The sequence below is a fragment of the Phacochoerus africanus genome, chromosome 11, assembly GCF_016906955.1.
Source record: "Phacochoerus africanus isolate WHEZ1 chromosome 11, ROS_Pafr_v1, whole genome shotgun sequence".
NCBI classification, from domain to species: domain Eukaryota; kingdom Metazoa; phylum Chordata; class Mammalia; order Artiodactyla; family Suidae; genus Phacochoerus; species Phacochoerus africanus.
This window is the reverse complement of record NC_062554.1, coordinates 44,516,385-44,544,107: the sequence shown is the minus strand read 5'-3', so window position 1 is coordinate 44,544,107 and position 27,723 is coordinate 44,516,385. Positions and strand designations below refer to the sequence as shown.

General features: G+C 53.9%; 1 protein-coding gene across 1 annotated transcript in view; it reads left to right on the top strand.

The window, feature by feature from the left end:
• DSCAML1 (DS cell adhesion molecule like 1) overlaps nt 1–27,723 on the top strand; it is a 133,213-nt gene that overhangs the window by 25,657 nt on the left and 79,833 nt on the right. The window contains exons 2-6 of the mRNA XM_047754357.1: nt 4,294–4,440; nt 10,544–10,822; nt 14,568–14,843; nt 16,648–16,944; nt 18,910–19,182. Coding sequence (XP_047610313.1) covers nt 4,294–4,440; nt 10,544–10,822; nt 14,568–14,843; nt 16,648–16,944; nt 18,910–19,182 — 1,272 coding nt within the window. The remainder of the gene's footprint in view (nt 1–4,293; nt 4,441–10,543; nt 10,823–14,567; nt 14,844–16,647; nt 16,945–18,909; nt 19,183–27,723) is intronic.

Sequence of the window (27,723 nt, the reverse complement as noted above, 5' to 3'; positions counted from 1 at the left end):
AAGATAAATAAATAAATAAATCATAAAAAATAAAAATGAAAAATGGAAAAAGGAGAAGCCTCCTCCAGATCACCAGGAAAAAGGATAGTGAAGCAGGCTGGAGTATTCCAATAATAATCAAAAGAAAAGGATTCATTAACCATGCACAGCACTTCCCTGGTCATAGGCATGATCTATTGCAGACTTTGCGATGTAACAGCCAAGTGGTACCACTGGCAGAGTCCACATTTAAACACAGTTCCACGTCTTAATCCTAGAGCCTAAGGGAAAGTGACCCTCCAGTATATTCCCATGGGGATGTTACTGGCATTTGGGGTAGACCAGTTGTTATTGTAACCTGACCACTGAATTCCATTAGCACCCCAGTTATGACCCCAGACACACACATCCCAGTGGCCTCTGGACGGGGGCTGGACATGGTGGTCCTGGCTGCCACTCCGTTCTTCCTCCCGCTGGACGCAGCCTGCCCCAAGGAGTAGGAGCCAAGATGGGGGCTAGTGACTCCTCTACCCAATCGGAGGACAGCTGTTCCCATGTGAGCTGCAGAGTATGGGCTTCCAGATTGCCAGGGCACCCCGCTGGAGCCAGCCGTGGAGGCCAGCCGTGTGCTTGGAGCCCTGGCCCCCCTGATCCCCCCACCAGCTGGCTGCGCCTCGTCCCCTGGCTACGCTGTATGCCTCTCACTCCACAGGCCCTCTTCTCCTTCCTTCCCCAGCGGGGCCCATCATCTGATTCTCATCAAACATGCAGAACTGATGTTGCACAAGTCCCCCCCAGTGGGGATTAACATAATACCCCTGATTTCTCCTTCCCCTCTTGCTTGCTGTGCGTCCCCCTGGCTGTGGCCTGCCTTTGTTTCAGGAGGAGCGATACACTGTATCTGGAAATGTTACTGCAATTAAATATGCACAAGAAGGGGGGAAGGGAGGGGGGAAATGAGGACAATGAAGGATGTGAAACATCAGATGCAGCAGCTGCTTGTTGCCATAGAAACCCCAGTTCCCCACCACCACCACCACCGCAGCATCCCTCCCCAGCTTAAAATTCCTCAGGGCCAAGCGTACTGTTGTCGTCCTCATTCTGAGGATAACAGGGTCCTAGCTGTCCAGGCTGGAGCACCTGTGGGCTGCTGGGGTTGATTTTAGGGTCTTTCCCTCTTTTTCCTTATCCCACCTCCACCCCCAACCCGGGTCCTTCTGATTGGCAGCCACACCCTCCAGTAGTTCTGCATTCCAGTCCCAGTTTCATAGTAAATTACAGGAGAGCTTCCGCATTTGACTTTGGGATGTCACAACATGAAGACAAAACGGCACATGCAGTGTCTGGTGGGGGAGCCTGGCTTTCTTCTTGCTTCCTGCAGGTCTTCTGACGGCAGGGCCTGGCTCCCTCCTGCTTCCTTTTCGTCTTTTAGCCACAGTACCGAGTGGCGGTCTGTGGGGTGTGGTCCTTGTGTTGGAGGGGGCAGAGCAGGGATCCACAAGCTCCAGGAGGGCTGCCAGCTGGCCTAGGGTTCATCTAGGGAGAGCCCAACAAGATGCCAGTCGGTGGGGATCCATGTGACATCCCAGACCCAGGCCCACATAGCCAGGTGTCCAAGGGCGGAGGGAGGGAACGTGGCCGAGCGGCATCTCTCAGACACAAGACATGGGCCTTTAGTTGTGGGCAGAGTAGGAAGCAGTAGTATAATGGGGCTGCCTCCCCACCTCCATGCCACCCTCCCCCTCCCCCTCCTCCTCCTCCCTGCAAAAGGTTAATGCAGCTTAGGCTGGAGGTTGGTAACCTGGCTCTACTCTGTCCTAGTCAAATACGCTGACTGTCAGCTTCCCACCACTTGGCAAAGGGCGTGGCACCCAGTAGGTCTAGTCCTGAACACAGACATGAGGGAGGGAGAGAGGGAGGGAAAATTCAGAGATTTGTAGATAAACCAAGGTTTATTAAGAAGCCAGAGGGAGTTCCTATTGTGGCTCAGCAGTAACAAACCCAACTAGTATCCATGAGGACATGGGTTCGATCCCCGGCCTCACTCAGTGAGTTAAGGATCCAGCGTTGAGATGAGCTGCAGTGTAGGTAGGTCACAGATGAGGCTTGGATCTGGTGTTGCTGTGGCTGTGGTGTAGGCCAGTGCTACAGCTCCAATTCGACCCCTAGCCTGGGAACTTCCATATTGCCACATCTGGAGGAGTCAAAAAAAAAAAAAAAAAAAGCAGCAGCAAGAGATCAACAACACTGATGAAGTTATTTGAAACCATACTAAATAACTATTTTTAAAAATAAACTCCTAAGACTACTTAGCCTGATGAAAGATCAAAGGGCGTCATAGCTGCCTTCCAGTTTGTGAGGCAGTCTATCAGTGACACAGGTTTCAGCTGGTTCTCTAGGGGTCCAATGAATAGAAACCAGGACCCATGGAGACCAGTTGTGACCAAGGAAGGTCTTTCTCAAAGTCAGAATTATCAACTCAGGAATGGGTCACTGAAGTAGTGAGTAGTGAGTTCCCTAGCCCTGGAAGTAATCAAATGAAGGCTGGAGAAGCTTTGCCAAAGGTCCAGCTGTGGAGGGGGCAGGTCCAGCACACTCAGCTTTTCAAACAAGCAGGCGTTATTGGAAAGCATCCTTTGGTGAGTCCCCATCTGCAGGTGCTGAGATCTTGGACTTGTGCTTTGAAGGATTGGGCACCACAGAATATTCCTAATAGGAGAATGAGCCGTCATCAGAGCTCTTGTCAGCAATGGAGAGGGCTCAGCTCAGCCCCCAGGCGTGGGAAATCAGACTCAAAATAATAGGATTTGAAGGGGCTGGGGCTGCCCAAAATATTTCCCTGTGAAAGCCTGAGTGTCCAGTGTTAGCAGGTCCTTCCTACGAGGTCAGCCTCGCCCTCTCCCCTACAGTTTTCTTGTAAGTCATGATCACTGTCCAGACTCTGAGATGGCAGCCTGGGATCTTCTGTGCCTACATGGGAAAGCTGGCGCACCCCTAGAGAACAGCAGAGGAACCCAAGGCTAGCTTCTCAATCTTGGTCTGGCTGGGTCTTAGACAAGAGGCCGTGAGCTTAGAGAGTCCCAAAGCCAAATGTAAGCCCCTCCCCAGCTCTCCAGTCCACATTCTCCTCTTTTAAAATCAGCCCTGACTAGCTCAAGTTCAGGGTTTGCCTTAAGACCCTGGACAAGAAAATCCACTCTACCTTGGAGTCGAGTCTTATCCTATAGTCAGCCCAGTGGGTGTGCTACCCTGTCCTTTCCGCTCCTCTGCCAAACCGCGGCAGTGAGGCTGTGGAGGGGGCGGGAAAATAAAGCACAGTACTGGCACCTGTGCCTCGCAGGAAATGCTATCAAGAACTATATGATGGGAATTCCCATTGCGGCTCAGTGGGTTTAGGACCCAGTATTGTCTCTATGAAGATGCAGGTTCGATCCCTGGCCTTGCTCAGTGGGTTAAGGATTCTATGCTGCTGTGGCTGTGGCATAGGCCACAGATGCGGCTCCAGTTCAACTCCTGGCCTGGGAACTTCCATTTGCCACAGATGCAGCCCTAAAAAGAAAAAAAAAAAAAAAACTGTATGATGAATTAGTACCGTAAACCCACATCTCTACATCCCTACTCCTAGTATAGCTTAGCCTCAATAATTGTTTCTTGAGTGAATAAATGATTGAGAGAAAATAATTTAGGCTTGTGTTTGGCTCAGTGCAAAGGGAGAGATGGAAACGAGAAGGCCTGAGTTCTGATCCACCTACTGACTATGATTTTAAAATGGAGATAACATCTCAAACAGTTGTAAGAATCAACAAGCAATAAATGTTAAAGCTTTTCAAGCTCTTGCAAAAAGATAGGAAAGAACGAGGACTAATATTCACTAAGTGAGCGCTTGCTAGGTTCCAGGTGCTTTATTATTTTTTTCGTCATTACATACACTCTATGAAGTATTATTTATACTTTGTTGCACAGAGAAGGCTCAGAGAGGTTAAGTGACTTCCCCAAGGTTACACAGCTAATCCATGGAAGAGTTAGATTGGAACCCACATCTTTTCTGATTCTAAAGCCCAACATCTTCCTTTAAAACCTGAAGCATCTTCACTTAAAGGAATAGTTACCATGATTTCTATTTGTTTGCATGTAGAAAATCCTCATCTATTGGAGACGCTCCCCTGCCCTCTTCACCTCCCTTGTTTTTCCCATCACCTCCCCTCCCCTGGGCAACAGTCCTGGCCTGAGAGAAGGCCAGCTGCAGGCCCCAGTTGCTTCTGGTGGTGCACCTAGCCAGAGGAATAATTAACTGTGTCCCTCTTGTGTCTCCAGAAAACAGGTTTTTTATTACTTACCACGGCGGGCTGTACATCTCTGACGTGCAGAAGGAGGACGCCCTCTCCACCTACCGCTGCATCACCAAGCACAAGTACAGTGGGGAGACCCGGCAGAGCAATGGGGCCCGCCTCTCTGTGACAGGTAGGTGAGAGGTCTGGGGAGGGGGCGCACCAGTCCACCCCTAGGACTGGGGGGATGTGTGAACACCTCGGATCAGGGAGTCTGCTGTGTACTCAGGGGACTCAGAGAAGAGATTAAAGAACTTGGGTTCAGAAACCACTGAGACAGATCTTATCTGATTTAGTTTTGGGGGTCCTTCATATAAGGACTGGACAGTTAAAGACTTTTCAGAAGTCTGTACCTGAGGAAACTTGACTCTCCTGAAGAACTGATATCTTACTGTTTATCAAATAACGAGGGTTATGGACTCATCCTCTTTTTCCCTTTTTGCCTTTGCCACCAGGAAACTCATAGATAAAATCTGCTACTCATAGTAATGATTCAATTTGATTAGGGAGATTTTTTTTTTAATTTCCTCATGTCTCTAAGTATTTTTTAAAATTCTATTTTTTTGTATTTTTTTAAGATTCTATTTTATCTATTTATGAATATATGTATATCTTTTGTTATAGCCTACCTTACAACATTTGAAAGTAGGTAAACAAAAGGTAAAAAAACCCTCTAAATTCCATAAAGGATTTTATTCTGGAGTGATTATATCTCCTTACGGAAGGATGGAAGCTGGTATTAACTGAATCCCCCAGTGTGCCAGAAATTTCAGTCTCTTAGGTACCATAATAGCTTGGTAAGATGTGTGCTGTTCTTGCTATTTCTACAAAAAACCAGATCTTAGAGAAGCCAAGCACCTTGCCTCAACTGTTTAACCAGTAGGAGGCACAGCCAGAATTGACACTCTAAGCCCCGGACCCCAGCTTCCCCCAGCCACAGACCTCCGTGGAAGGGGATAATCGAACCCCACGCACAGACCCCAGTCCCAGGGGCAAGAAAGGCACTTCACGCTCCTCAGGGAGGGCTTTCTGGAAGAGCGCTTTCCAAACTCCTGACGGCGATGCACAGACAGTATAACCTATGCAATGCACACTGGTATTTCCCACCACGTGTATTGCAATGCACTCTGATATTTTCTATTCTGTTCTATCCCATTTCAATTTAACTAAATGTGGGTCACCACTCACCAAATGGATTTCATAACTTCCTAACCGTTTGTGACCTGCAATTTGAAAATCTCTGCTCTGGAAGAGGTGGGATGGGCATGGCTTTTGGAAGAAAGATGAAGTGATAGTCAGAACACCTGTGTTTGGGGACTAGCCTCCCCCACCACATCTCAGGGTCTCTGAGAAGGGAACCAGATGGGGTGACCACTCAGATTCTATCTGCGTCTGACATTCTGTGGTTTGGTGAGGACTTCCTGGACCAGCAGGTGACTCTATCCAGGACCCCCTCTTATTTGCCTGGTGCATTTGAAGGCAAGACCAGAAGAACGGAAACCAGGAGAGCAAGATCAGGCTCTCTGATTCCCCCTTGTATCTCCAGAGCCTGGCACATATTAGGTGCGAGGTAAATATTTGTGGAATTAACCAATGCCGAGGGAAGCTGCACTGTTGTGAGGGGAGGAGGTGGGGCTGCACTGTGTGGCCCCATCTTTGTGGCTAGACTTGGCAATGTAGTAGCCCAGTTTCCAAATGTGTCAGTGGTTCCCTTCCAAATTATAGGCACTTGTTTGTATGGTGTTTTGCATCTTATTTGCATGCCTCTCATACAGCTTGGAAAAGGCATGGAACCACCACCACCCCTCCTGAAGATCTGCTCCTTTCCCCTGCGTGACTAGTTAGTGCTTTCATCCTTATCTTATCTCAACTTTTGGAGCAAATAGGCAGGAGTCACTAAAAAAAGACACCCTCTTCTTTTTTGGGGGTGGGGGCAATGCCCACGGTGTGCAGAAATTCCAGAGCCAGGGATTGAGCCCATGCCACAATAGTGACAATCCTAGATTCTCAACCTGCTGAGCCACCCGGGAACTCCTCAAAAAAGACACTCTTTAAACTAGAGGCTATGCCAGCTCTTCTCCTTCTGCTCTCATGGCCCACCCGCTGTGGATGGGATGAGGGAAGCAGGGAGAGAATGGGAGATGCTACCCAAAGACTCAGAGCTAAAGCCCAAACAGAGAAACAGAGAAACAAAGACAGGGAGGCACCCAGACAGACAAAAGGGGAAACGCATGGGCACAGCGAGAGAAAGACAGAGGACAAAGAAAAGCAGAAGCCTAACAGAAAGACAAGGACAGAGAAGATGACAGTGATGGGGTGAAAGGGATCTAGAGAGAGACGGAGAGAGCGACAGGGAGCCGAGGAAAGGGGCCCCAGGAGTGATGCGGGCCCTGATGTGATGGGACGTGACAAGGCGATCTGCAAGCTGCTTGTCTCGACAAAAATGCAATGGATACTCTAGCCAGGCAATGCAGAGGGAAATTCACATCAGGGGGGCTCAGGCATGAGCCCCCAGCCTCACGTTTCAGATCCACTCCTAGAGTCAAGCGTGGGGGTCAGTCCTGAGCCAGCTTTCAGCTGAGATGTTTTACTCCTTAATCCCCAGAACCCTGCAAGATTGGGGGCCGGTGGCCAGGAAGGGCATCATCCCTCAGCTCCAGGCCAGCCCCTGGCATTGGGGATGGGGGGATGCAGCCAGGTTTCCTGGCAGTTCTAGGCCCTGCCAAGGCACCTGGTGGCTGAGGGGGTCCGAGCCCAGCACAGCCTCAAGGGACGGCTGCCCGTCTCCCCAGACCCAAAGGCAAGCGGAGGGAACAGAATGATCCCCTGGCAGCGCCTTGTAGACGGTCATTGGATGCGGGCAGGACCCACACCTGTGGTTTTTTTCAGTCCTCACCAGGTATTTAAGTAAGAGGGAGGGAAGCGGGTGGGGGTGGAGCGAGATGTACAAGAAAAGGCCTTAAGAATCAGGCCAAGGTTTCAGTCTTAGCTCCACCACTCACTAGCAGTCCAACCTGGCATAAAATCAGTAATTCTCCGAACCTCAGCTTCCATGCCTGTAAAATGGGAGAGACAGCATGTCCTCCTTGGGGTGACTGTGAGAATTAAATAGGAAGCTGCATGTAGAAGGCTTAGCGTGGGGCTGACCACAGAGGAAGCGCTCAGGCGCAGGTAACTGCAGCGTTTGTCGTGGTCATAGTGGTTGCCATTCTCTTGTCGCTGCCTTGTTATTCCCACGACATTTCCAAGGTGGGGGCAGGGAGCGACTTTCTGCATTGTCCAAGGTAGGCGGTTGCAAGAAAAGTCTGAGCCCCCTAAAATACAACCTAATAAGCAGTCTACACATCGAGGTGCTTTTTGGAGTTTCCTAAGTGCTTTCACGGGCCTTAACTCTGTGCAATAGGCCCTGTTGTTGGCATTTATCATGGCGGGAACCACTGACCAGAGAGGCTGAGAGACTAGCCCAGGGTTCCTCAGCTCAGAGCGCTGAGCCAGGGGCAGAAGCCAGGGCAGTGCTGTTCAGCCAGCTGGGGGAGGTCCCGGCAGCACCCCCTCCCCGGGGCACCCTGACTGCCCCCCAGCCCTAGTGGACCCCCCCGAGATTTCTCAGGGCTGGGCCATCTGTCCCCCCAGCCCGGCACTCGCCCCGGGAGCCCCCAATCCCCCCAGGCTGTCGCTGTACACGCCACAGCATTTTCCTTCTGCTCCGGAGTAATGAAAGAGGTTTCTTTCCCTCAGAATTTAATTTCACGCCTGAGACTCGGTGATTAATTCCCTCCCCCCGCCCCTTCCTCCGCCGCCCCGTCAGCCCCTCCGCTTGTAAATTCTGCGGTGTGCCACGGAATTTGTGTATTTTGCATCAATTAAGTGTCACATTGAGTAATTCTTCCCTGGCACCGGGTTTGTTTATCCCAGCCATTCCCACAGGGTTGTGGGGGGAAGAGGCCGCCGAAGCTGGCGGGGAGGCAGGGCAGGCGGCTGTGGAATAGTAATCGCCCGACACATCTGCGTGGGGCTGTCGCGTCCGTCAAGCTCTTTGACACACATTTTGCTTTGTTGCCCACAGCAGCCTTCTGAGATCTGGAGGCAGTGGTATCACCTCCCTGTGCAGACAGGAAACTCGGGCTCTGGGAGGTCAGAAGACTCAGCCAAGGTCGCACAGCTTAGCAGTGACCCAGGCCGAGGTGCACCTGCGTCTCCTGATTCCCAGGGCCAGCTTCCTGGTGAAAAGCCACTGATGGTGGGAAAGGAGCAGAGAGCCTTCTAGAAAGTCCCTCCTGGGAAGAACATTCCCAGCCCAGCCCCTCTCCAAGGGGGATGAGCTGAGGACAGAGGAAATGTCCTATTACTCAAGGGGGAGCCAGAACGGCGTCAGTGCTCCTGCCACTCACTCTGGAGCCGCGTTGGGTATTAGATTATTCTATCCCAGACCCCATTTACTGGTTTTGGATCTTGGCTTTGCAGTGTGATCCTGGGTGGGTCACTGCACCTCTCTGGTCTCAGGATCCTCACCTGTGGTGCCCTCCAAGGTCCCTAGGTGAGTTGTCCTTAAACCTACACATCTGTGTCATGCAGAAGAGGCAGACTACTGGTCCACCCTTTGCCCATGTGCCCCCGTTCACCCTCCCTCAGACTTGTATGGTTCAGCAGCCCTGTTCTGTGCCAGGCATGGGAGAAACCACAGTGGATCCGTGCTGCCTCAGGGAGCCCTCGGTCTTCCAGGGAAGACAGGTGCACAGCCTGATGCCTGGTGCTAAGGGCTGATGGCAAGGGCCATGGGGGCAGTGGCCACAGTGGTTGCCTCTAGGAAGGACATGGGGTGGCTGAGCGCAGGAGTGAGGGGACTCCCTTTCCCCTGTATGCTCTTCTCTATTTTCTGAAGTTTTGCCAGGTGCATATGTTGCACTTGGATTTTTTTTTTTTTCTTTCAAAAGAAAAGATGGCTTGAAAATAAAATGAAAAAGGAAGAATACTTGATGGGAGTCCAGTGCGAGTGGCCTGGGGGAGACGTCCAGAAGGGGTGATGTTGAGGCTAGATTATGAAAGATCAGTAGGAGCTGGCCGAGCAGAGGGGGCTGGCAGGGCACCCAGCTGGAAGACGATATGATAACAAGGTGCCACGCATGGGGACCTGGTTAGATCAGAAGGTGTGGGAGGCAGGCCAGGCCAAGGACCCGGCCAGGTGAGATCATAGATCACTGAAGTCAGGAGAAGAAATGTGGGTTGTAGCGTGTCTATCAAGGGAGCCTGCAGAGGTTTCACATCAGGGGAAATTCCCCAGTGGGCAGAAAACCCAGAGAGGCTTTTAGGGTGAGAACTAGACTGAACACCACTAAGAAACGGCATCGCACACAGAATCCTCCCAGGTTTTCTGCAGTGCAGGGCCACAGGCCTCCCCGTCGCTGCTTTCTCTTGGTTTGAGAATGCAAAAGAGAGAGCACCGGAGTTCCTGTTGCGGTACAGTGGTAATGAATCTGACTAGTATCCATGAGGACACAGGTTCAATCCCTGGCCCCACTCAGTGGGGTAAGGATCCGGCCTTGCCATGAGCTGTGGTGTAGGTCACAGACGCTGCTCGGATCCCACATTGCTATGGCTGTGGCGTAGGCCAGCGGGTACAGCTCCAATTCGACCCCTAGCCTGGGAACTTCCATAGGCCACATGTGGGCCCTAAAAAGAAAAAAAGAAAAAAAAAAAAAGAGCAAGAGAGCATGTTGGGGGTTCTGCAGAAGGCTTAACTCCTGAATCTTCTTGGCCCCCATGGAAATGCCCCGCCTCCTCTGAACCTACCCAGACCATAGTGGGAGGAGACAGGACCAGACAGGGCTGTTCATCCTTGGCGAGAGCCTCTGCTCCTGTCTGAGACCCAGACCAAGACTGACCAGAATCACAAACCCCAGATGTCCTGCTTCTCATATCACAAGCGCTGTTTGTAGGAAAGCCTCTCCCTCCCTGGGCCCCTTGCTGTTTCCCCCTTTCCCTCTGTCTGTCTGTCTGTCATTCTAGCCTAGCCTTCCCGCCGCATCCTCTCCTCCCCCAGCCATACTCAGGGCCTCCATCTGACCCGAGCAGGAGAGTTTGGGCCAGAGACTGGGGCACAGGGAGATACAGTGAGCCCTCTCACCTGGGTATCACTCACTCTGGGCACCAGTGAGCAGCAAGTTCTGGGTGTCTGCCTTCCCAGCCCCAACCCCAAACCCCTAAACCCGGGGCTACTCACTCTCTCTGCCTTCCAGACCCTGCCGAGTCAATCCCCACCATCCTGGACGGCTTCCACTCCCAGGAAGTGTGGGCCGGCCACACCGTGGAGCTGCCCTGCACCGCCTCCGGCTACCCCATCCCTGCCATCCGCTGGCTCAAGGATGGCCGACCCCTCCCAGCCGACAGCCGCTGGACCAAGCGCATCACAGGGCTGACCATCAGTGACCTGCGGACCGAGGACAGCGGCACCTACATTTGTGAGGTCACCAACACCTTCGGCTCAGCAGAGGCCACAGGCACCCTCACGGTCATCGGTGAGTCGGGGAGCACCTCTTCCAGCTGAGGACCCTTGAGAGCACTGCGTGTGATGGGGAGGACATGGGTGCAGCTGCACATGTCCCTGGCTGGCTCCAGGGGATCATCTGGGGTCGGCCAGGGGAAGGCAGATTGGTGTCCTGGGAAAAGCTCTGGATTTGGAATCAGAAACCTGCCTTTAGGTTCTGACATCATGGTAGTAACTGACATGGGGGAAATCGTATAACCATGAGCATCACCTCCATGCCCTTTTCTGTCAAAGGGGATGATAACCCTGGCCCTCCCACCTCCCAAAGGTCACAGAGGTCATAAGGGATGATGATGATGATGATGTGATAAGCTCATGGGGCTTCTCAGCTTATTAGGAAGAGGCGGTGTCTGTGCTGGAGGAAACAATGCTGATATTAATCCATCAGAGGACCTAGGAACCCATCAAAGGCGACGTTCAGAATATTTAACAATAATTGATAGGGGTACTGATTGATCAGAGAGGACACTGGGGGTAAACAACCAAGGCAGCCTGTCCAGGACCTGCCAGTTGGGCATTAACTCTGGTCCTTCCTGTTCCTCCCCCATCCCAGAGCCCCAGCGTCCAGGGAGCATGCATGGAGAGCAGGAGGCCTCCTCCGTCCCCTGCTGCTGCTGCTGCTGCTGTGTTCCCGGAAGAGCAGGGAAATTGAGGCAGGGGGACTGAGGCCAGAGAGAGAACCTTGGAGGGGGCTTCCTGAGCCCTGGGAGCATCCTTTGTCCCCAGCCACACCCACTTCCATCCCTCCCTCAAGTTCCCTGCTCTTGAGGCAGCAGGGAAGGTATTGGCAGCAGTGGGGCTGAGGTTTGGAGACACTTGTGGGATCGCAGTCCTGTGGGATAGCAGTGGCCCAAGTCCCTGAACTTTGTGCCTGAAGAGGTCATGAAGGACTTGACCTGGGCAGCAGGAAGAGGGGGTCCAGAGTGATCACACCCTCATCTTAAAGAAACAGTCCCTCTGCTATTAAGACTGACCAGAGATGCTCTTCTCCAGGCTCACCACATGAGCATGGAGCTGCAGGGCTGTGGACCCTCGGGGAGGGGGCACCAGAGAAGCACCCAGAGCCCAATCCCTCCTGGGATGGCCCTCTGGTGTCCCATCGCCTTCTGCCTACATATGGGTCCAGCCTCCCCCCTGACAGGCAAGGGGGCGCTGACAGTCCTTCACAGTTTACTCTGAAGCTGGAAGCACAGAAAGAGCCCCAAGAAACCCCCTGGGAGCAACAGTTCGTGATACAAAGGCTTGGGTTAAAATGCTGGAAGCCTGTGGGCAGGGGCCTCTCACACATACAAGCCCTGGACCACACAGTAGCAGACAGAAGGACCAGGATGGGTACCTGCTTCTTGCCCAGAGCACTGTCCAAAATTGTTTGATCTAATATTTCCTTCACCCCCCCCTTCCCTGCCTCCCACTACACACACACACACACATAAACATTCATACACACTGTTTCAGGGAACAGGTCAGGGGGCCACATACCCCCACATCCTTGGAAAATTAGCAAACCTAACTCTAAGTAATGAGGTGTTCACAGCTCGTGACTCAGTACAGGCAGCCAGGCAGGTTTATGCACCCGCGCGCGCACAGGCAGCTGTATTGAACATGCACATGACTCCTCCCCGTGCACGGCGTGCACACAGACATGGTGCCCACGCACATTCACAGATACACACATTCCTCCATGTAACATGCTCATCCCAGAGCATGCAGCAGACACACAGTCAGTGACGGCTGATAGCTGTGCGCACTCCCCCCACCCCCGCCCCAGGTGCACAGGGTACACCCCGTTCTCCTTGGAGACGCAGCTCCCCACCCTCCCAGCAGGGCTGGGCTGGGTGTCCAGGTTCAAGGGGGAGTGCCATGGCTTCTCTCGGTCTTCCATCCTCTCTGACGGCCCCTCTCTGCCAGGTTCATGGAGGGAGGGGAAAGTGCTGCTGGTCACACTCCCCCTCACTCTGCCACCAAGCCCCACCTGCATCCTGCCATGGAGCCTGAGCAGGGGCAGTGAGGAGAGGGTGGCTGGCTGGCAGGGCCCTGGGAGCCGTGACCTATGACTGGGACAAGCAGGAGGCCACCTGCGTCACAGTGCGCTGACAGAGGCTCTGGGAGCAGGCAAGGAGAGTGTGAGCAGGCTCATGTGTGCTTTGACTGCGCCCACCCGGACAGCCTGCTGTGCCCCCTCTCCTGCAGGCTCCCTCCCTGAGGGCCCTGGGAGCTTCTGTACAGAACCCCTAACTCATGGAGATCAGGGGAGGGGGGCCGGCTTAGGGCTGGTAAGAAACCAGCCAGTCAATCAATAAACATGACTCCGAGAGTATTGGGATCTAAAGATGAGAGACACTGCCGTGCTTTCAAGTGACTCACAGTCCAGAGGGAGAGAGAGAAACAAAGTGGTGATTAGAAGACTGTGTGCTGAGTGCGGTGTTAGTTGTGCACAGGGAGCCCCAGAGGAGGGATTCTTAACCCAGCCTGGAGGGCGGTGGTATCCAGGAAGTCTTCCTGGAAGAGAGGACATCTGAGTTCAGTGTGAAGGAGGAGTGAGAAGTGGGCAAAGTGGGCAAAGAGCACTCTAATGGGTGTGCAGGAACCACAGGCAGGCCGCTGCTCTAGAGACTGCAGAGCTGAGAAGGGGGCCAGATCCCCAAGGGTCTTGATGGCCTTGAAGGCCATGCTGACTTTTTGGGAGCTGTGGAAGTTCTGAGCAGGGACATGTCTGGCTGCAGCATGGAGGCCCAAAGAGGAGAGGGAGACAGGGAAGAGGGTACCATGAGGGTCCGGGCCAGGGGCTGTGGGGATGAAGGGCAGGGCATCAACCAGCAAGAGGTATCGACTGGTTATCTGTATAAGTACCAGAGACAGGTGGCTGGGCCACAGGAGCCTCCCTGGTTTCCAGAGTGGGTGACAGCAAAGACAATGAGCCAGCCAAGCTCCCTCCTCCTCATGAGCGAACGGGAGCTTTCCAGCCAGGGGGGAAGGGGTCCACATCAGGAAAGCACAAGCCATCAGAGCAACCAGGGCAGAGACATGTCTTGGCCTGACCCTACCTTTTTTTTTTTTTTTTTTTTTCTATTTTTGGCTGCGCTGAAGAACATGGAGCTCCCAGGCCAGGGGTCATATCCGAGCTACAGTTGTAATCTAAGCAGCAGCGGTAGCAATGCCAGATCCTTAACCCACTGTGCCATGATCCCATTGTGCCACAGCAGGCGCCCCTGTAGACTTTTCTTTTTTTTTTTTTTTTTTTTTTTGCTTTTTAGGGCCACACCTGTGACATTTGGAGGTTCCCAGGCTAGGAGTCTAATCGGAGCAACAGCTGCTGGCCACAGCCACAGCCACAGCCACAGCCATGCCAGATCCGAGCCACATCTGCAACCTAAGCCACAGCTCACGGCAATGCTGGATCCTTAACTCACTGAGTGAGGCCAGGGATTGAACTCACAACCTCATGGTTCCTAGTCAGATTCATTTCCACTGTGCCACAACGGGAGCTCCTGCCCTACCATTTAACGGAGGAGGAAACAGGCCTAGAGAAAGACATTCTCTCCTCTCCATCCCCTGCCCCCCTCCAAGGAGTCTTGTAGACAGAACCAGGACCTCCTGATCCCCGGGCCTTTTGTGACCGTAGCCCACCTGCCGCCACACTCTGCTCACAGTCCGTCCTTTTTCCTTTCTTTTCTTCCCTGTTGCACCCTGCCTCTCCCCGGCCTGGCCTGGCCCAGACCCCCTTCACGTGACCCTAACACCAAAGAAGCTGAAGACTGGCATCGGCAGCACGGTCATCCTCTCCTGCACCCTGTTGGGCTCCCCAGAGTTCACCATCCGCTGGTACCGCAACACCGAGCTGGTGCTGCCCGGCGAGGCCATCTCCATCCGCGGGCTCAGCAACGAGACCCTGCTCATCACCTCGGCCCAGAAGAGCCACTCCGGGGCCTACCAGTGCTTCGCCAGCCGCAAGGCCCAGACCGCCCAGGACTTCGCCATCATCGTGCTCGAGGGTGAGCTGGGGTTGCCAGGTGGGGCCAGGACTCCCACCGCCCGGGCAGGACATTCCCTGCCCCCCCCCTCCCTCCTGCCCTCCAGACAGGAGTCACTCATCCAGCGCTTGCTACATGCCAGGCAGCTCCTCCCAAGGCCCCGGGGTCAAGATAATTTTTAGCATGACCTATTTCGCAGTTGAGGAAACTGAGGCTCCGGTCATTTGCCCAAGGCCACACAGCTCTGCCAAGGAACTGGGTTTGAACTCAGGTCTCTTAACCATCATCCTCTACTGCTCTCCGAAATTACTAGAACGTCACTCTTAGAAGGGTTCTCTTTAGGGTCTCCCAGAGGCCCTAAAAGGGTGCCAGGAACTTCTAGACTCTTGAATCCGCTCCCTGCCTGAGGTCTTTTCACACCAGGCCATATCTTTCCACAGACCTGGGCTTCTGCCTGCCTCTCTCTCCCTTTAAAGCTGCCACTCCCCTAGGTCCCTCCCCCAGCACCTCTGAGTATGGTCGTTTAGGTTGTTCACAGCACAAGGTGCCCAACTAAGCGGATGAGGATGGAAATCCAACTTGTACTCCACTTACCCAGCCACGAACCCACACCAGCCTGTGACCATACAGAGGGCACTTTTTTCTTATCAGCACAGAGATGGGGGTTAGCAGAAGCCCTATCCCTTCCAACAAATTAAGTGGTTCCCCAGCCCCTCTGCTGCTCCCCAAACCAAAACCAAAACCTACGTGATGCTATTCCTCGCAAGGATTTTCCACTGTGGTAATGAAGACACCAAACCCCTGCAAACCCCACAGGTATTGGTTTCACATTTATAGCCCCTGGCTCCTGATTCCTTGGGAAGTGGGACATGGCAATTGGGCATCCATAGAACCTTAGCCCTCATCCTTCACCCCATGCCCATTCCCACGCCCAGCAAACCGCCCTCCAAAGGCCCCCCTATCTTCTCGCCCTGCCCCACCCCTGGTCTCTCCTCCCAGTGACGAAACGCATCAGCTCGACACAGACTAGTGCATGTTGGTGTTTGACGTTTTCAAGACTCAGCACCTATTTCAATCCCTTACAACAAGCCTGTGGGGAAGGGTGGCCAGGATTCATAATGACAGCCTCCACGATCCATGGAGGAAGTGGGGGCCCGGGGGTTGTCTTGTCCAAGGTTGTTCCCTTGGCCAAGACTTAAGCCCCCTCCCAGACCCCACCACCACCACCACCACCACCACTGCCTTTGGGCAGCTTGCACTTAAAGCCTCAGCCTACAGCTTTTGCTAACCACCACCCGCCCCTCCTGCTGGAATGAGAGCCAGAACTGGATTCTGCAGGTCCAGCCCAGTCAGGTCCTGGTTCCACACATAGTTAACCTCTGAGATTCCATGTCTTTATTGACAAAGAGAGGAGAAAGAGGTGGAAAGGGAAAAGGAGAGAGGAGCTAACATTTATTAAGCACTTAGAGAGTACTCTGTAAGTGTCTTTAATGCAATAATTCATTCACTCTGCACATCCTCGGTAGGAGGATATAGTCATTATTCCCCACCATCTCCATCCCCCACAGAGGGAGATGGAAGGACTCAGAGAGGTTAAATAACTTGCCTAGAGACACAAAGCTAACAGGAGGTTGAGAGAGGATTCAAATCTAGGCATCTTCATTCACCCGCGATAGTAACGGGCACTGAACAGGGGTTTGGTGTACTTGAAAGCTCTTTACGATGCTTACGGCTTTGCCTCCTCCCCCTGACGAGGTGGGGTGGCCTGGGAGGATGGTCTCTCCATGACTCGGTGACCCTGAAGGGGGCCCTTCACTCCCTGCAGACGGCACGCCCCGCATCGTCTCGTCCTTCAGCGAGAAGGTGGTCAACCCCGGGGAGCAGTTCTCACTGATGTGCGCGGCCAAGGGTGCCCCGCCTCCCACTGTCACCTGGGCCCTGGACGACGAGCCCATCGTGCGGGACGGAAGCCACCGCTCCAACCAGTACACCATGTCCGACGGCACCACCATCAGCCACATGAATGTCACGGGGCCCCAGATCCGCGACGGGGGCGTGTACCGGTGCACCGCACGGAACTCGGTGGGCAGTGCTGAATATCAGGCGCGAATAAACGTAAGAGGTGCCTGTCTACATTTAAATATCAGAATAGGCTTTTGAGTTCCTTTGCCATCTCTGTGGTTACCATTATTCTTGTGGTGATTAGTACTTCTTATTAATCGTCATTTTGATTTTAGTAGAGGTCCCTCTCCTTTCTCCCCTTTGCCCTGCCCTCCCCAGGTCCCATCACCCATTCTTGTGTGTGCGTGTGTATGTCTGGTACAGGTCACCCCCTTTGCATTCCCATCCCCCCCTTGCCCCTCCCACAACCCTGTCCCCCCCACCCCATTCCTCCTCATCAGTCTCTCTGGCCCCAGGTACAGAGCTGTCCTCTACAGCCCCTCCAGGGTCTTGCAAGGGTGGAGACAAGAAAGGGGCAGTGAGGCCAAACCTACCTTTTTTTTTCCTTTTTTTTTTTTTCTCAGCTGCATCTGCAGCATATGTAGGCTTCCAAGCTAGGGGTCAAATCGGAGTTGCAGCTGCCGACCTACACCGCAGCTTGCAGTAATGCCGGATGCTTAACTCACTAAGTGAGGCTAGGAATTGAACTCACATCCTCATAGATACTATATTGGGTTCTTAACCCACTGAGCCATAATAGGAACTCCTGTAGTTATATATATATAATATATATATATAATTTTCTTAATTTTTGGCTGTGCCCTTGGCATACAGAAGTTCCTGGGCCAGGGATCGAACCTGCATTATAGCAATGACAATGCCAGATTCTTAACCACTAGGCCACCAGGGAATTCCCAGCCTACCAAAGCCGTGTTCCAGTGTCCTCCCACTGAGCCAACCCCCAAATGCTCCAAGAAGTATAAGAACCAGGGCACCATCTTCTCTCAATCCACCATCCCTTGGCTACCCCCTAAGACCCCAGCCATCAAGAGTGTGGGGCTCAGGCTGGGTGGGGGTGCCCCAAGACATGCACCTCTAAGAGTGGGACAAGGAGTCCCCAAGGTGACCATCCCCGTGCCTCAGGTCTCCAAGTTGCTGTGGTGGGAACAGAGGCTCCTCTGAAGCTCTTTACAGCCCTGTTGGGTCAGAGTAGTCCTTATCTGACCCCACCACTGAGCCCTGACCCAAGAGCAGAAGAGCAGAGGAGTGGGGGCAGTGGGCATTGGTGGCTGCCATGGGAACAGGGATGGGAGTGGGGTTCACCCTCAATTCACCTGCAGCAGGTGTCCAACCCCGCATCAGAAATGTGGTCTCTGCTTGCCCCCCACACCCCGCTGCCCTCTCTGAATTAGAAGGGAACACAGCTGCAGGGTCCTGGCGGACACCCTGGTCCAGCCCCTCATCTACTGGGGAGAGAGCCAGAAACCCAGGGTTTCGTGTACCCGCTCCAGCACTCTCCCTGCATGGCCATCCATCCGGCTGACGACCCTCCCTCCCCTCCACCAGGGTGATCAGAGCCCCTCTTTTATAGCCCCTTCTTAGGGGCCCCAAAACCCCTTTACCTATAGAAAGAAAATCCTCAGCTCATTCAATGAAGATCTTCCTCTTGTCCTTTAAATGTTCACATGTATCAGATCCTTTTTGATACAAGACCATTATGAGCAAATCAAGTGAAAATAAGAAAATCTCTACATTTCCATTTTAACCCCCAAAGCTTAATTTTCTCATGAATGAGGACTCACCCTCCCCATCACTGTCACTTCTCAGTAAGGCCTCCATGTGCTCCTCTAGCCCATCCCAGGAGGGGAATGGATTCTTGCCCCAGGCATGAATGAAACATGTCTGTCTGCAACTCTTTGAAGCTGGTAACAATGAGTCCTAGAGAGACCACGGGTGTCCCCCTTCCAGCCTCTGCCTTTAGCCTGGTTTAGAAAAAAAAAAAAAAAAAAGCCTCTGTCTCCCCCGTGCTGAATTTCCATCCCCTAAGAGTTTCCAAGGCCAAGCAACTTGAAAGAGCATCGTGGGGCAGCGCCTGGCTGTCCCTGGCTAACCACACCCTCGCCCCTCCTCTCCTCCTCCCGCCCAGGCCCCCCCAGCATCCGGGCCATGCGGAACATCACGGCCGTTGCTGGGCGGGACACCCTTATCAACTGCAGGGTCATCGGCTACCCCTACTACTCCATCAAGTGGTACAAGGATGCCCTCCTGCTCCCCGACAACCACCGCCAGGTGGTGTTCGAGAACGGAACCCTCAAGCTGACTGATGTGCAGAAGGGCATGGACGAAGGGGAGTACCTGTGCAGCGTCCTCATCCAGCCCCAGCTCTCCATCAGCCAGAGCGTCCACGTGGCCGTCAAAGGTAGGCTCCCCCCACTCCCACCCCGAACCAGAACCTTCCTGGTCACCCAGGGTGGCGGGCCCGCTCCAGCCAGCCGCTCCGGCAGCAGCAGGCAATCCTGAGTGAGTGGAAGGCCAAGGAAGAGAGGGCTCTGGCTTGGAGCTTGGAGAAAAGGGGATGGGGTAGAAGATTGCAGGGGACACAAGAAGGCCTTGAGTACCTCCACATCCGGGGTCCCTCTGTGGGCTGCAGGTCAAGACAGCACGGACCCCAGGGGCATGAGGAGTCAGTGACACACAAAGAGGAGGCAGGTCACCTGGGGTAAGAGGCCCAGGCGGGAGGTGGTGGCCGTATTGTTCCCCTGGTGTCAGTATAGAGCCACCCAGAACTCAGCAGGGCCTGCCAGAGAGCAGGAAGTGGGCATGGGGCAGGAGCTGGGAGCAGAGGAGGCTGGGTGCCCTGGCTCCCTTCTGGAGCTCGGGCTGCTTTTACAGGGTTGGCAAGGACCTTCCACCTGCTAGTGCAGTTGGAGGCCTGGAAAGTACCGCCTGGTGCCTGAAAACTTCCTCCCTCCCAAGCCCTCCCCGCTCCCCTGGGTGAGGTCTAACACAGGGCATCCAACACAGTGCCTGGTACATGGCAGCCATTCAGTAAAGGTCTGTGGAGTAAACAAATGAATGCATGTAAATGAGCCAATAAATGAATGCATGACTGAATGACAGATGTCCTCTGGGTTCAGGGGCTGTGTGGGGCTCTGAAGCTCCCTCCCACATACACTCTTGGGAACTGACAGGCCTGGAGATGGCCTGGATCGGGGTGAGAGCAGGATGGCCTGGTTGCTCAGGGGGCAGGACGGAGAGGTGGGGCCTGCCGGGCCTGGCTGAGGAGAGGTCACTGAAAGCCAGGCAGCCGGGGTGCGGAGGTCACTGTGTCAGTGGTTGCCGCCACAAAAAAGGGGATGATGTCCCTTTCCGAAGAGCCAGGGTGGGCCCCAGCATTGGGAGGACATGCAGAGGGCTGTGCCCTGTGACCTGAGGTTCTCACAGCCTGGGGCTCCATGTGGGAGGAAGAAGGGCTGGGTCTCCGGCCACTGTCCTGGTCTCCAGCGCCAGGTTGTGATCATTATACTAATATGACAGATGCCACTGCGGAGGTCCCACCATACCCAGTCACTGCCCTGGGGGCTCTGTTTCCTTTAACCACACCCCTGCCCACTTAGCTAAGATGACTACCATTTTGGCCCCCATTTCCAGGGCAGAAAGCTAGGGCACAGAGTTAAGTAAATTGTTATCCGGAATCAGAATTTTTTTTCCCTGGTCTGCCTGTCACCTGGGCATTGTGTCTCCCAGGGCAGCAAGGAGGGAAGCCCCTTCCATATCCTAAGGAACAGCATGAACCTGGAGAGGAGACAAGCCTGGAAGAGAAAGGAGGGGAAAGCAGAGGGCTCCGGGCCTGCCAAGGGGCGCTGGCACAGGGGCAAGGCCCCCAGGGGTCCCAGACTCCTGAAGCAAGATGGCATGGAGGGCTTGTGACCAGGAAGAGGGGAGGCAGGGAGAAGGAGGGGTTTGGGGAGACAGATGCTGCCTCTGGCTTGGGCCCCTTCAAGCGTGCAGCAGTGATGGGACATCTGGGTGGAGATGTCAGAACAGCTGGAGACACTGGAGGTGGCCGCAAACGGTGCAGTCAGGGTTTCGCTCCTTTGCTCCTTGTCTCCCGGGCTCACTCTCCTTGGTGCAATGGGGCTGTGGCACGTGCCCCCTTGTGCACCCACCACCTGCCACAGTGCCAGGCCATGGTGCTTCTTGAGCTGAAACTGAGACATCAGTCGGGGTTAGAGTGTCTTACAGGGAAGCCTGGCTCAGAGCCTGAGACTAGAGGAGGAGCTGCCTTTGTGACCATCTTGGGCCTGGGGCGGAGAGAGGAGACCCTAACAGCATCTGCCTCCCTGCTTCCCTGCTGCTAAACCCCAGCCAGGCTGAGGGGCATCCTGGGCCCCCGTTTCAGCCTAAAGCCTCTGCTCAGCCCATAGGCCTTGGATCAACAGGAACCTCAAAACCCCCAGGCCACACCCCCAGCCTGCCTCCCCTGCCAGCATCACGGGGCACCCGTATCCATTTCTGTAATGAGCAGTGGACCGAGAGTTTACAGTGTAAACATCACATATTAAAACATCTAACCTCTGCTCTACTCGCTTCGCCCGCCCGCACCAGCGAGCATTTGGCCGGGTTTGTTGGCTTAAAGAAAAAAAAAAAATAACAGGGCTCCAGCGAGCCTCGGAGTACGCAGAACATCCTGAAAGCTGCTTCTGCTCATCAATTATTCAGCCCCATTCAGGGAGCGATCAGTCCTAATGAATTGAATCTGATGCATTCCGTCTCAGCGACTCACTGGGCCTGTTGTGATTGTGCTGAGCGACAGTGTCTGCCAGCCCAGGGAGAGGGAAGGGGACGTGTGTGCGCGCGAGCGCGTGCGCACCCTGCACTGGGCATGTGTGTCTCCCAGCACACAGCTCGAGCTTGGCGTCCCTAAGCAAGGCATATATGTATGTATGATGTACAGGCAGGTCTGCACACACGCCCCCTTCCCTGCACTCAGGGTCTGCAAACCCAGCCCCAGAAGGAGTAAGGTCACCTGCTTTCTCTCCAGACCAAGAAGCAGCATTTGTCTAGAGGCTCGGGGACCTGGTGTCCCTGCCCATCCACAAGCTCAAATCCATCATCCGCGCTCTCTGCAGACTCCCTCTCCCCACCTCATTAGAATGCACTTTTGCAGAAGAACCCATCAGAGCTGATTATGAGCACGCTGCTTGATTAGCTGATGTGCTGTTCTAAGAGCTACTCGAGGAGGAGGGGAGAGGAGGTGCCCCTGGGCGTGGAAAGGGGCCCCGGCTCTGGGGGAGAGAGGGACGGGGCCCAAGGGCAGGACTCTCCATGCCACTCCTGCCACCTGGCCAGGACATGTGTCCCCCCCAGAGGATCAGAGCGGAGACCTGGAGTGTAAGAAAGGGCGAATGGGGGCAGAACAGGGCACCGGAAGCTTGGAATCCATTGGAAGTCCTACCCCCATCTCTCTGTGGGGCCAAGAGCAGGCAGGGTGGGGTAAACACCCAGGCAGCTCTACAAGATGGCAAAACTGCTGCGGAATCCATTCCTTCTGGGATGGCTTGTCTTCTGATGAATTTTTCAAACACTGAGCTGCAAAGAGCAGAACACAACAGGCACGTGTGTGCATGCATGTACACACATGTGCAGAGACCTCTGTGTGCCTGAGTCCACATGCATGTACACACTGTATGCATTGAATGCCTGCACATGCAACAGAGAGACACACATTAGCCTGACCACACTTTCACACACACACACACACACATGCTGCCAGCAGTTGCATATACATGAATGTTCCCTCTGTCCATATCCTCCTATGAAGCAACATTTCTGAGCCACAAAAGGTGGCTGCAGGTGCTACCATGCAAAATATTGCCCAAGGGAGCCTGCGGCGACTGGGCAAGGCAGGAGAGGCAGAGGGGAGAAGGGAGCAAGTTCACTTCAAGGGCTGCCTGGGCTTGGGTGCACGTGACACTGACTGGCACGGGAGAGCCGGGCTGCAGGGAAGGCGAGTGCTCGTCTCTGGGCATCTGGAGAGACCCTTGGCATGATACTAGGAGGAAGGCACAGAGATCCAACCTAGATTTGGTGTCTTTAGGGCCCTCTGTAGCTGAAAAATAATGTAGCATAAGAGCATCTCTGGGCACGCAGGCTGAATGTTTAATTATCTAACAAGGCAGGGCTGCGACTGGGGCTCCTTGGCTTTGGTTCAGGGAGCAACATCTCCATCCCCACATCGGAGCCTCCAGAGCCAAATCAAGGGCACGCTCAGTAAGGCCAGGACCCAGAGGGAGTGCCAGGTCCCTATGGAGAGCAAAGGGATAATAGGAGTGTGAGCATGCACACACGCGAGCACACACACACACTCACTCCCAAGTGCCGTACCCCTCACCCACACTCATTCTTCCCTTGCTGCTCAACAAGTCCCTCTCTTGTGCTTGAAGCTCTCGCAGGAGGCCCCCTTCCACCCTAGAGAGTAAGTCAGGGGTTTCTGTAGTCACAGGGCTTAGGAGAGAGCCATGCCCCGCCCCCGCCTGCCCCCCCACCCCCACCCCGGCCAAATGCCTGTCACTGGCACAGGTGGAGGTTTGGAAGGAACTCACCAGAATCCTCAGGGGGCACAACAGGTTCCACAGAGGCAGATTGCCCAAAGTGCTTGGGGAGGGGGCGCCAAGGAAGCTGCTGCCAACGGCCCTGTTCCTCAGCGGACGGAGCCAGGAGGATTGGCATGAGCACCCTCCTTCCTGGACAGACAGGGCTGGCGGTGCTGGCGGGGAGGAGGAGGAGGAGGACGCAACAGCAGCATCTATCTCTTCATTCCATGACATTTACTGTGTACCCGCTATGTCCCAGGCGCTATTCTGTGAGCACAGCTGTGCTCGAGACAGACAAAAACCCCTGCCCTTGGGGAGCTTACTTTCTAGTGGGGAAACAGTGAACACGTGAAATCTGTGAAATCCGCAAAAGGTGTCTCCTGTCAAATAGGGAGTGGAGATCAGGGTGCCGGGAGAGGGGAGAGTGGTTTGCAATTTTAAATAGGGAGGTCAGGGAAGGGCTTCCTGAGAAGTGGGGCGGGGGGGGGGGGTGCCTTAAAAAACCGAAGTGACAGGAGTTCCCACTGTGGCTCAGCCGTAACGAACCCGACTAGTACCTATGACGGTGCAGGTTTAATCCCTAGCCTTGCTCAGTGGATTAAGGATCTGGTGTGGCTGTGGTATAGACCTGCACCTACAGCTCTGATTCAACCCCTAGCCTGGGAACTTCCATATGCTGTGAATGTGGCCCTAAAAAGAAAAAAAAAAAAAAACTGAAAACTGAAGTGAGGAGGTCCCTAATGGTCTAGAAGTTAAGGACTTGATGTTGCCACTGCTGGGGCTTGGGTTTGATCCCTAGCCTGGGAATTTCTGCATGCCAAGGGCTCAGCCAAAAAAAAAAAAACCAAAAAAACAAAAACAAAAACAAAACCCTGAGGAGTTCCCGTCGTGGCGCAGTGGTTAACGAATCCGACTAGGAACCATGAAGTTGCGGGTTTGATCCCTGACCTTGCTCAGTGGGTTAACGATCTGGCGTTGCCGTGAGCTGTGGTGTAAGTCGGAGACGTGGCTCGGATCCTGCGTTGCTCTGGCTCTAGCATAGGCTGGCGGCTACAGCTCTGATTAGACCCCTAGCCTGGGAACCTCCATATGCCACTGGAGCGGCCCAAGAAATGGCAAAAAGACAAAAAAAAAAAAAAACCTGAGGTATTATTATTCCTAAAATATTAAGAGTTGTTGCAGCCGGAAAACGGCCATCAGGCCTTAGAAATTACTTGGTCCAGCTCCACCATGTCTCAGATGAGGAAGCTGAGGACCCGGGGGCAGAGGCAGCGTGGCCGCGAGGAGGCAGCTTCCCCATGATGCTCCAGGGTCACAGACTCTTTCCCTGGCTCTGTGCTCTACAAGCAGAGATGCTCCAACTTTGTGTGGTACCCATTCTCCCCTAAATAGGTGCAATAAAGGAAAAGGTTCAGTCTGGAAGAGAACGTGTGAGAGACACATTCAAGTGTTCATGGGCTGGGCCAGGGGTCAGCAGGCCCTCCTCTGCACAGCGCCCCCAAACAAGCGGCCCCAGCAGCTTTATAGTGACCAGAGACTGCGTGGCCTGCCCCATCCGCTGTGCCTTCTCAGCCACTCCAGCCTCTGGCCGCTTCACCATCACAGCGTCTTGTTCCGACCCTGCCTCCCTCACTATTGACCGCATGGCTCTCTCACCAGAGATAACAAGGCCAGAGCAGGGCTCCCAGAGAGAAATCCTCGAGTGACGTGACATCCGTGCCCCCTCCATTCTGGCTGTGTGCTGCGAGTCAGGGGCTGGGGGAGCCCTCGTGGACTGCTGTCAACCCCTAAGAGGTCCCTGGTTATCACCCCCATGGAGGTGGTCGGAACCCCCTCCGGAGGACTGCTTTCCTAGACGTGGGAATGGACCCACACATGCGCGCAAGGTGTCCACTCTGAGCGCTGGAGAGACACCACTGGCTCCGTTCAGAGAGTGGCCCCGAGGCCACATCTCAGGGCCCCTCACCTGCTTCTCAGAGCCTCCCAAGCACACAGGTACTCAGTGAGACTGTGAGGGAGGCAGGATCCCTAGGCTGGCCTCTCCCTCCAGGCTGGCCTCCAGTGCCTAGAGTTACGTGGTTGTCAGCATGCCAGCCTGGAGTCGAGGAATTCTGTGAGCAGTTCTGGCCTCTACCATGCCCACCAAGGAGTTTCTAAGGGGACGCTTGTCCCCCAGACTGAACCATGCCTGCTCCATCAAACTGCAGCAGAGTGGAGGGGCGAGGGGAGCAAGGGGCCTGCCTTGGACCTCTGGGGGTTGTCTGGTCATCTGCCTCTCGAAGGACAGCAGTGCTTTGTCTGGCCAGCCCAGGTGAATGTCTAGCCCCCAAGATGGATGTCACCACTCTCTCCTTTAGTGGCTGCTCATATTGCCATCAGTGTTATTCCTGAATAACCCAACCCTTCTGGCTGACAACCCCTGGTTGGCCTCTGCCTCTTGGCTCAGCTTTTTCCCACTCTCTCACTCCTTTTTTTTTTTTTTTTTTCTTTCTTTGGCCTCCCTGTAGCATATGGCGTTCCCAGGCCAGGGATCCAATCCAAGCCACGGTTGTGACCTAAGCCTCAGCTGCAGCACCACCAGCTCCTTGACTCACTGTGCCAGGCCAGGGATTGAACCTGCATCCCAGTGCTCCCAAGATGCTGCCGATCCCATTGTACCACCACGGGAACTCCGCTCCTTATTTTTTTTTTTTTTAAGCATGTGTATCCTTTACTTCTCAGTCCAAAGGCCACCTCCTCCATGCGGCTGCGGTCACCCAACCACATGACACCTCCCTCTGTTCTGAGTTCAGCATCTGTCGATTCAGGTGGTGCTTGTCCAATAAGCACAGAGGGAAATGTCTTACCTTCCTGAGCTAAGCTCCTGCTAAGCTCCTGGAGGTTCTATCCATATTTTACGCATGTTTCTACTTTCCCCAGCCCACATGGAGCATAATGCCTTCACAGAGCAGGCAGTTCATAAATATTAGATGAATTAGTTAATTAATGAATTAACCTGCCTTAGTAACTTGTTCCATTATCTAAATCCCTTCTTTACTGAGAGAGACCATCTCCCCTGCCTGAGCTAAATCCTCCAGCCTAATTTCAATCTCCACTTGTTCTGCACCTGTTCTGTCCCCAGTGGAAATGTAGTGATTGACCATCCACCCCTGGGACATGGCCCTCCAGACCTCACACCTCCTCCACCCTCTTCTGCCTAGGCAGGGCCTCCCAGGGCCTTGCCCGCTCACATTCCCCTCTGCAACCCCACCTCCTGCCCCCGTCACTGCCAAGAGTCTCCCCAGGGCCTCTTAAATCAAAGCAGCCTACTCTGGTGCTAGGATAGCAAAGGCCTGACCTCCGGGAAGAACCAAGACAGACGCCCCCATCTCCATAGTTCTGTAGCATAAATACAGCATCTTGAAGAACAGGGTCGAGCTCCTTCTTTTTCTAGATGAACCCCCATCCTGCGCTCTCCCTCACCTCTTGCCCACCTCATAGGTAAACTCTGAAGTCAACCCAGGAAATGATATGGAGACATATATTTATTCACTCGCTCACCTGACAAGTGTTTATTGGGCCCCCACAATTTGCCAGGTAAATTAGTCCTAGTTACTGCCCTGCAGGAGCTCCCCGATACACAGGGAAAGTGGTCGTGCACATAGTTACCCCCATGATAAGGGCCTCGATCAAGGGCTATGATCGAGGTGTGAACCTGGGGCTGCAGGGCTGTGCAGGAGGAGGGCAGGCTTCACAGAGGAGGTGGTACCAGAACAGGGTCTGAAAGGATGAAGAGGAGTTTCCCATGAGGCCTGCTGGGCTCTAGCTTTGGTCCTTCGTGAGAAGGGAAACTGGACCAGAACTGGTTCTCCTAAACATAAGGAGACAAACTGCAAATCTGGGTCTCTGCAATAATTCCATCAAAAAGTTTAAGGAGGAGTTCCCATCGTGGCACAGTGGTTAACAAATCTGACTAGGAACCATGAGGTTGTGGGTTCGATCCCTGGCCTTGCTCAGTGGGTTAAGGATCTGGCGTTGCCATGAGCTATGGTGTAGGTCACAGACGTGGCTCGGATCCCATGTTGCTGTGGCTGTGGCATAGGCCGGTGGCTATAGCTCCGATTAGACCCCTAGCCTGGGAACCTCCAAATGCCCTGGGAAGCGGCCCCTAGAAAAAGGCAAAAAGGTAAAAAGACCAAAAAAAAAAAAAAATTTAAGGAGCACAGTGAACAGAGCAGACTTGTGGTTGCCAAGTGGGGGGAGAGGTTTGGAGGAGGGATGGAGTGGGAGGTTGGGGTTAGCAGATGTAGGCTATTCTATATAGGATGGATAAACGATAAGATCCTACTGTATATGGCTCAGGGAACTATATTCCATATCCTATA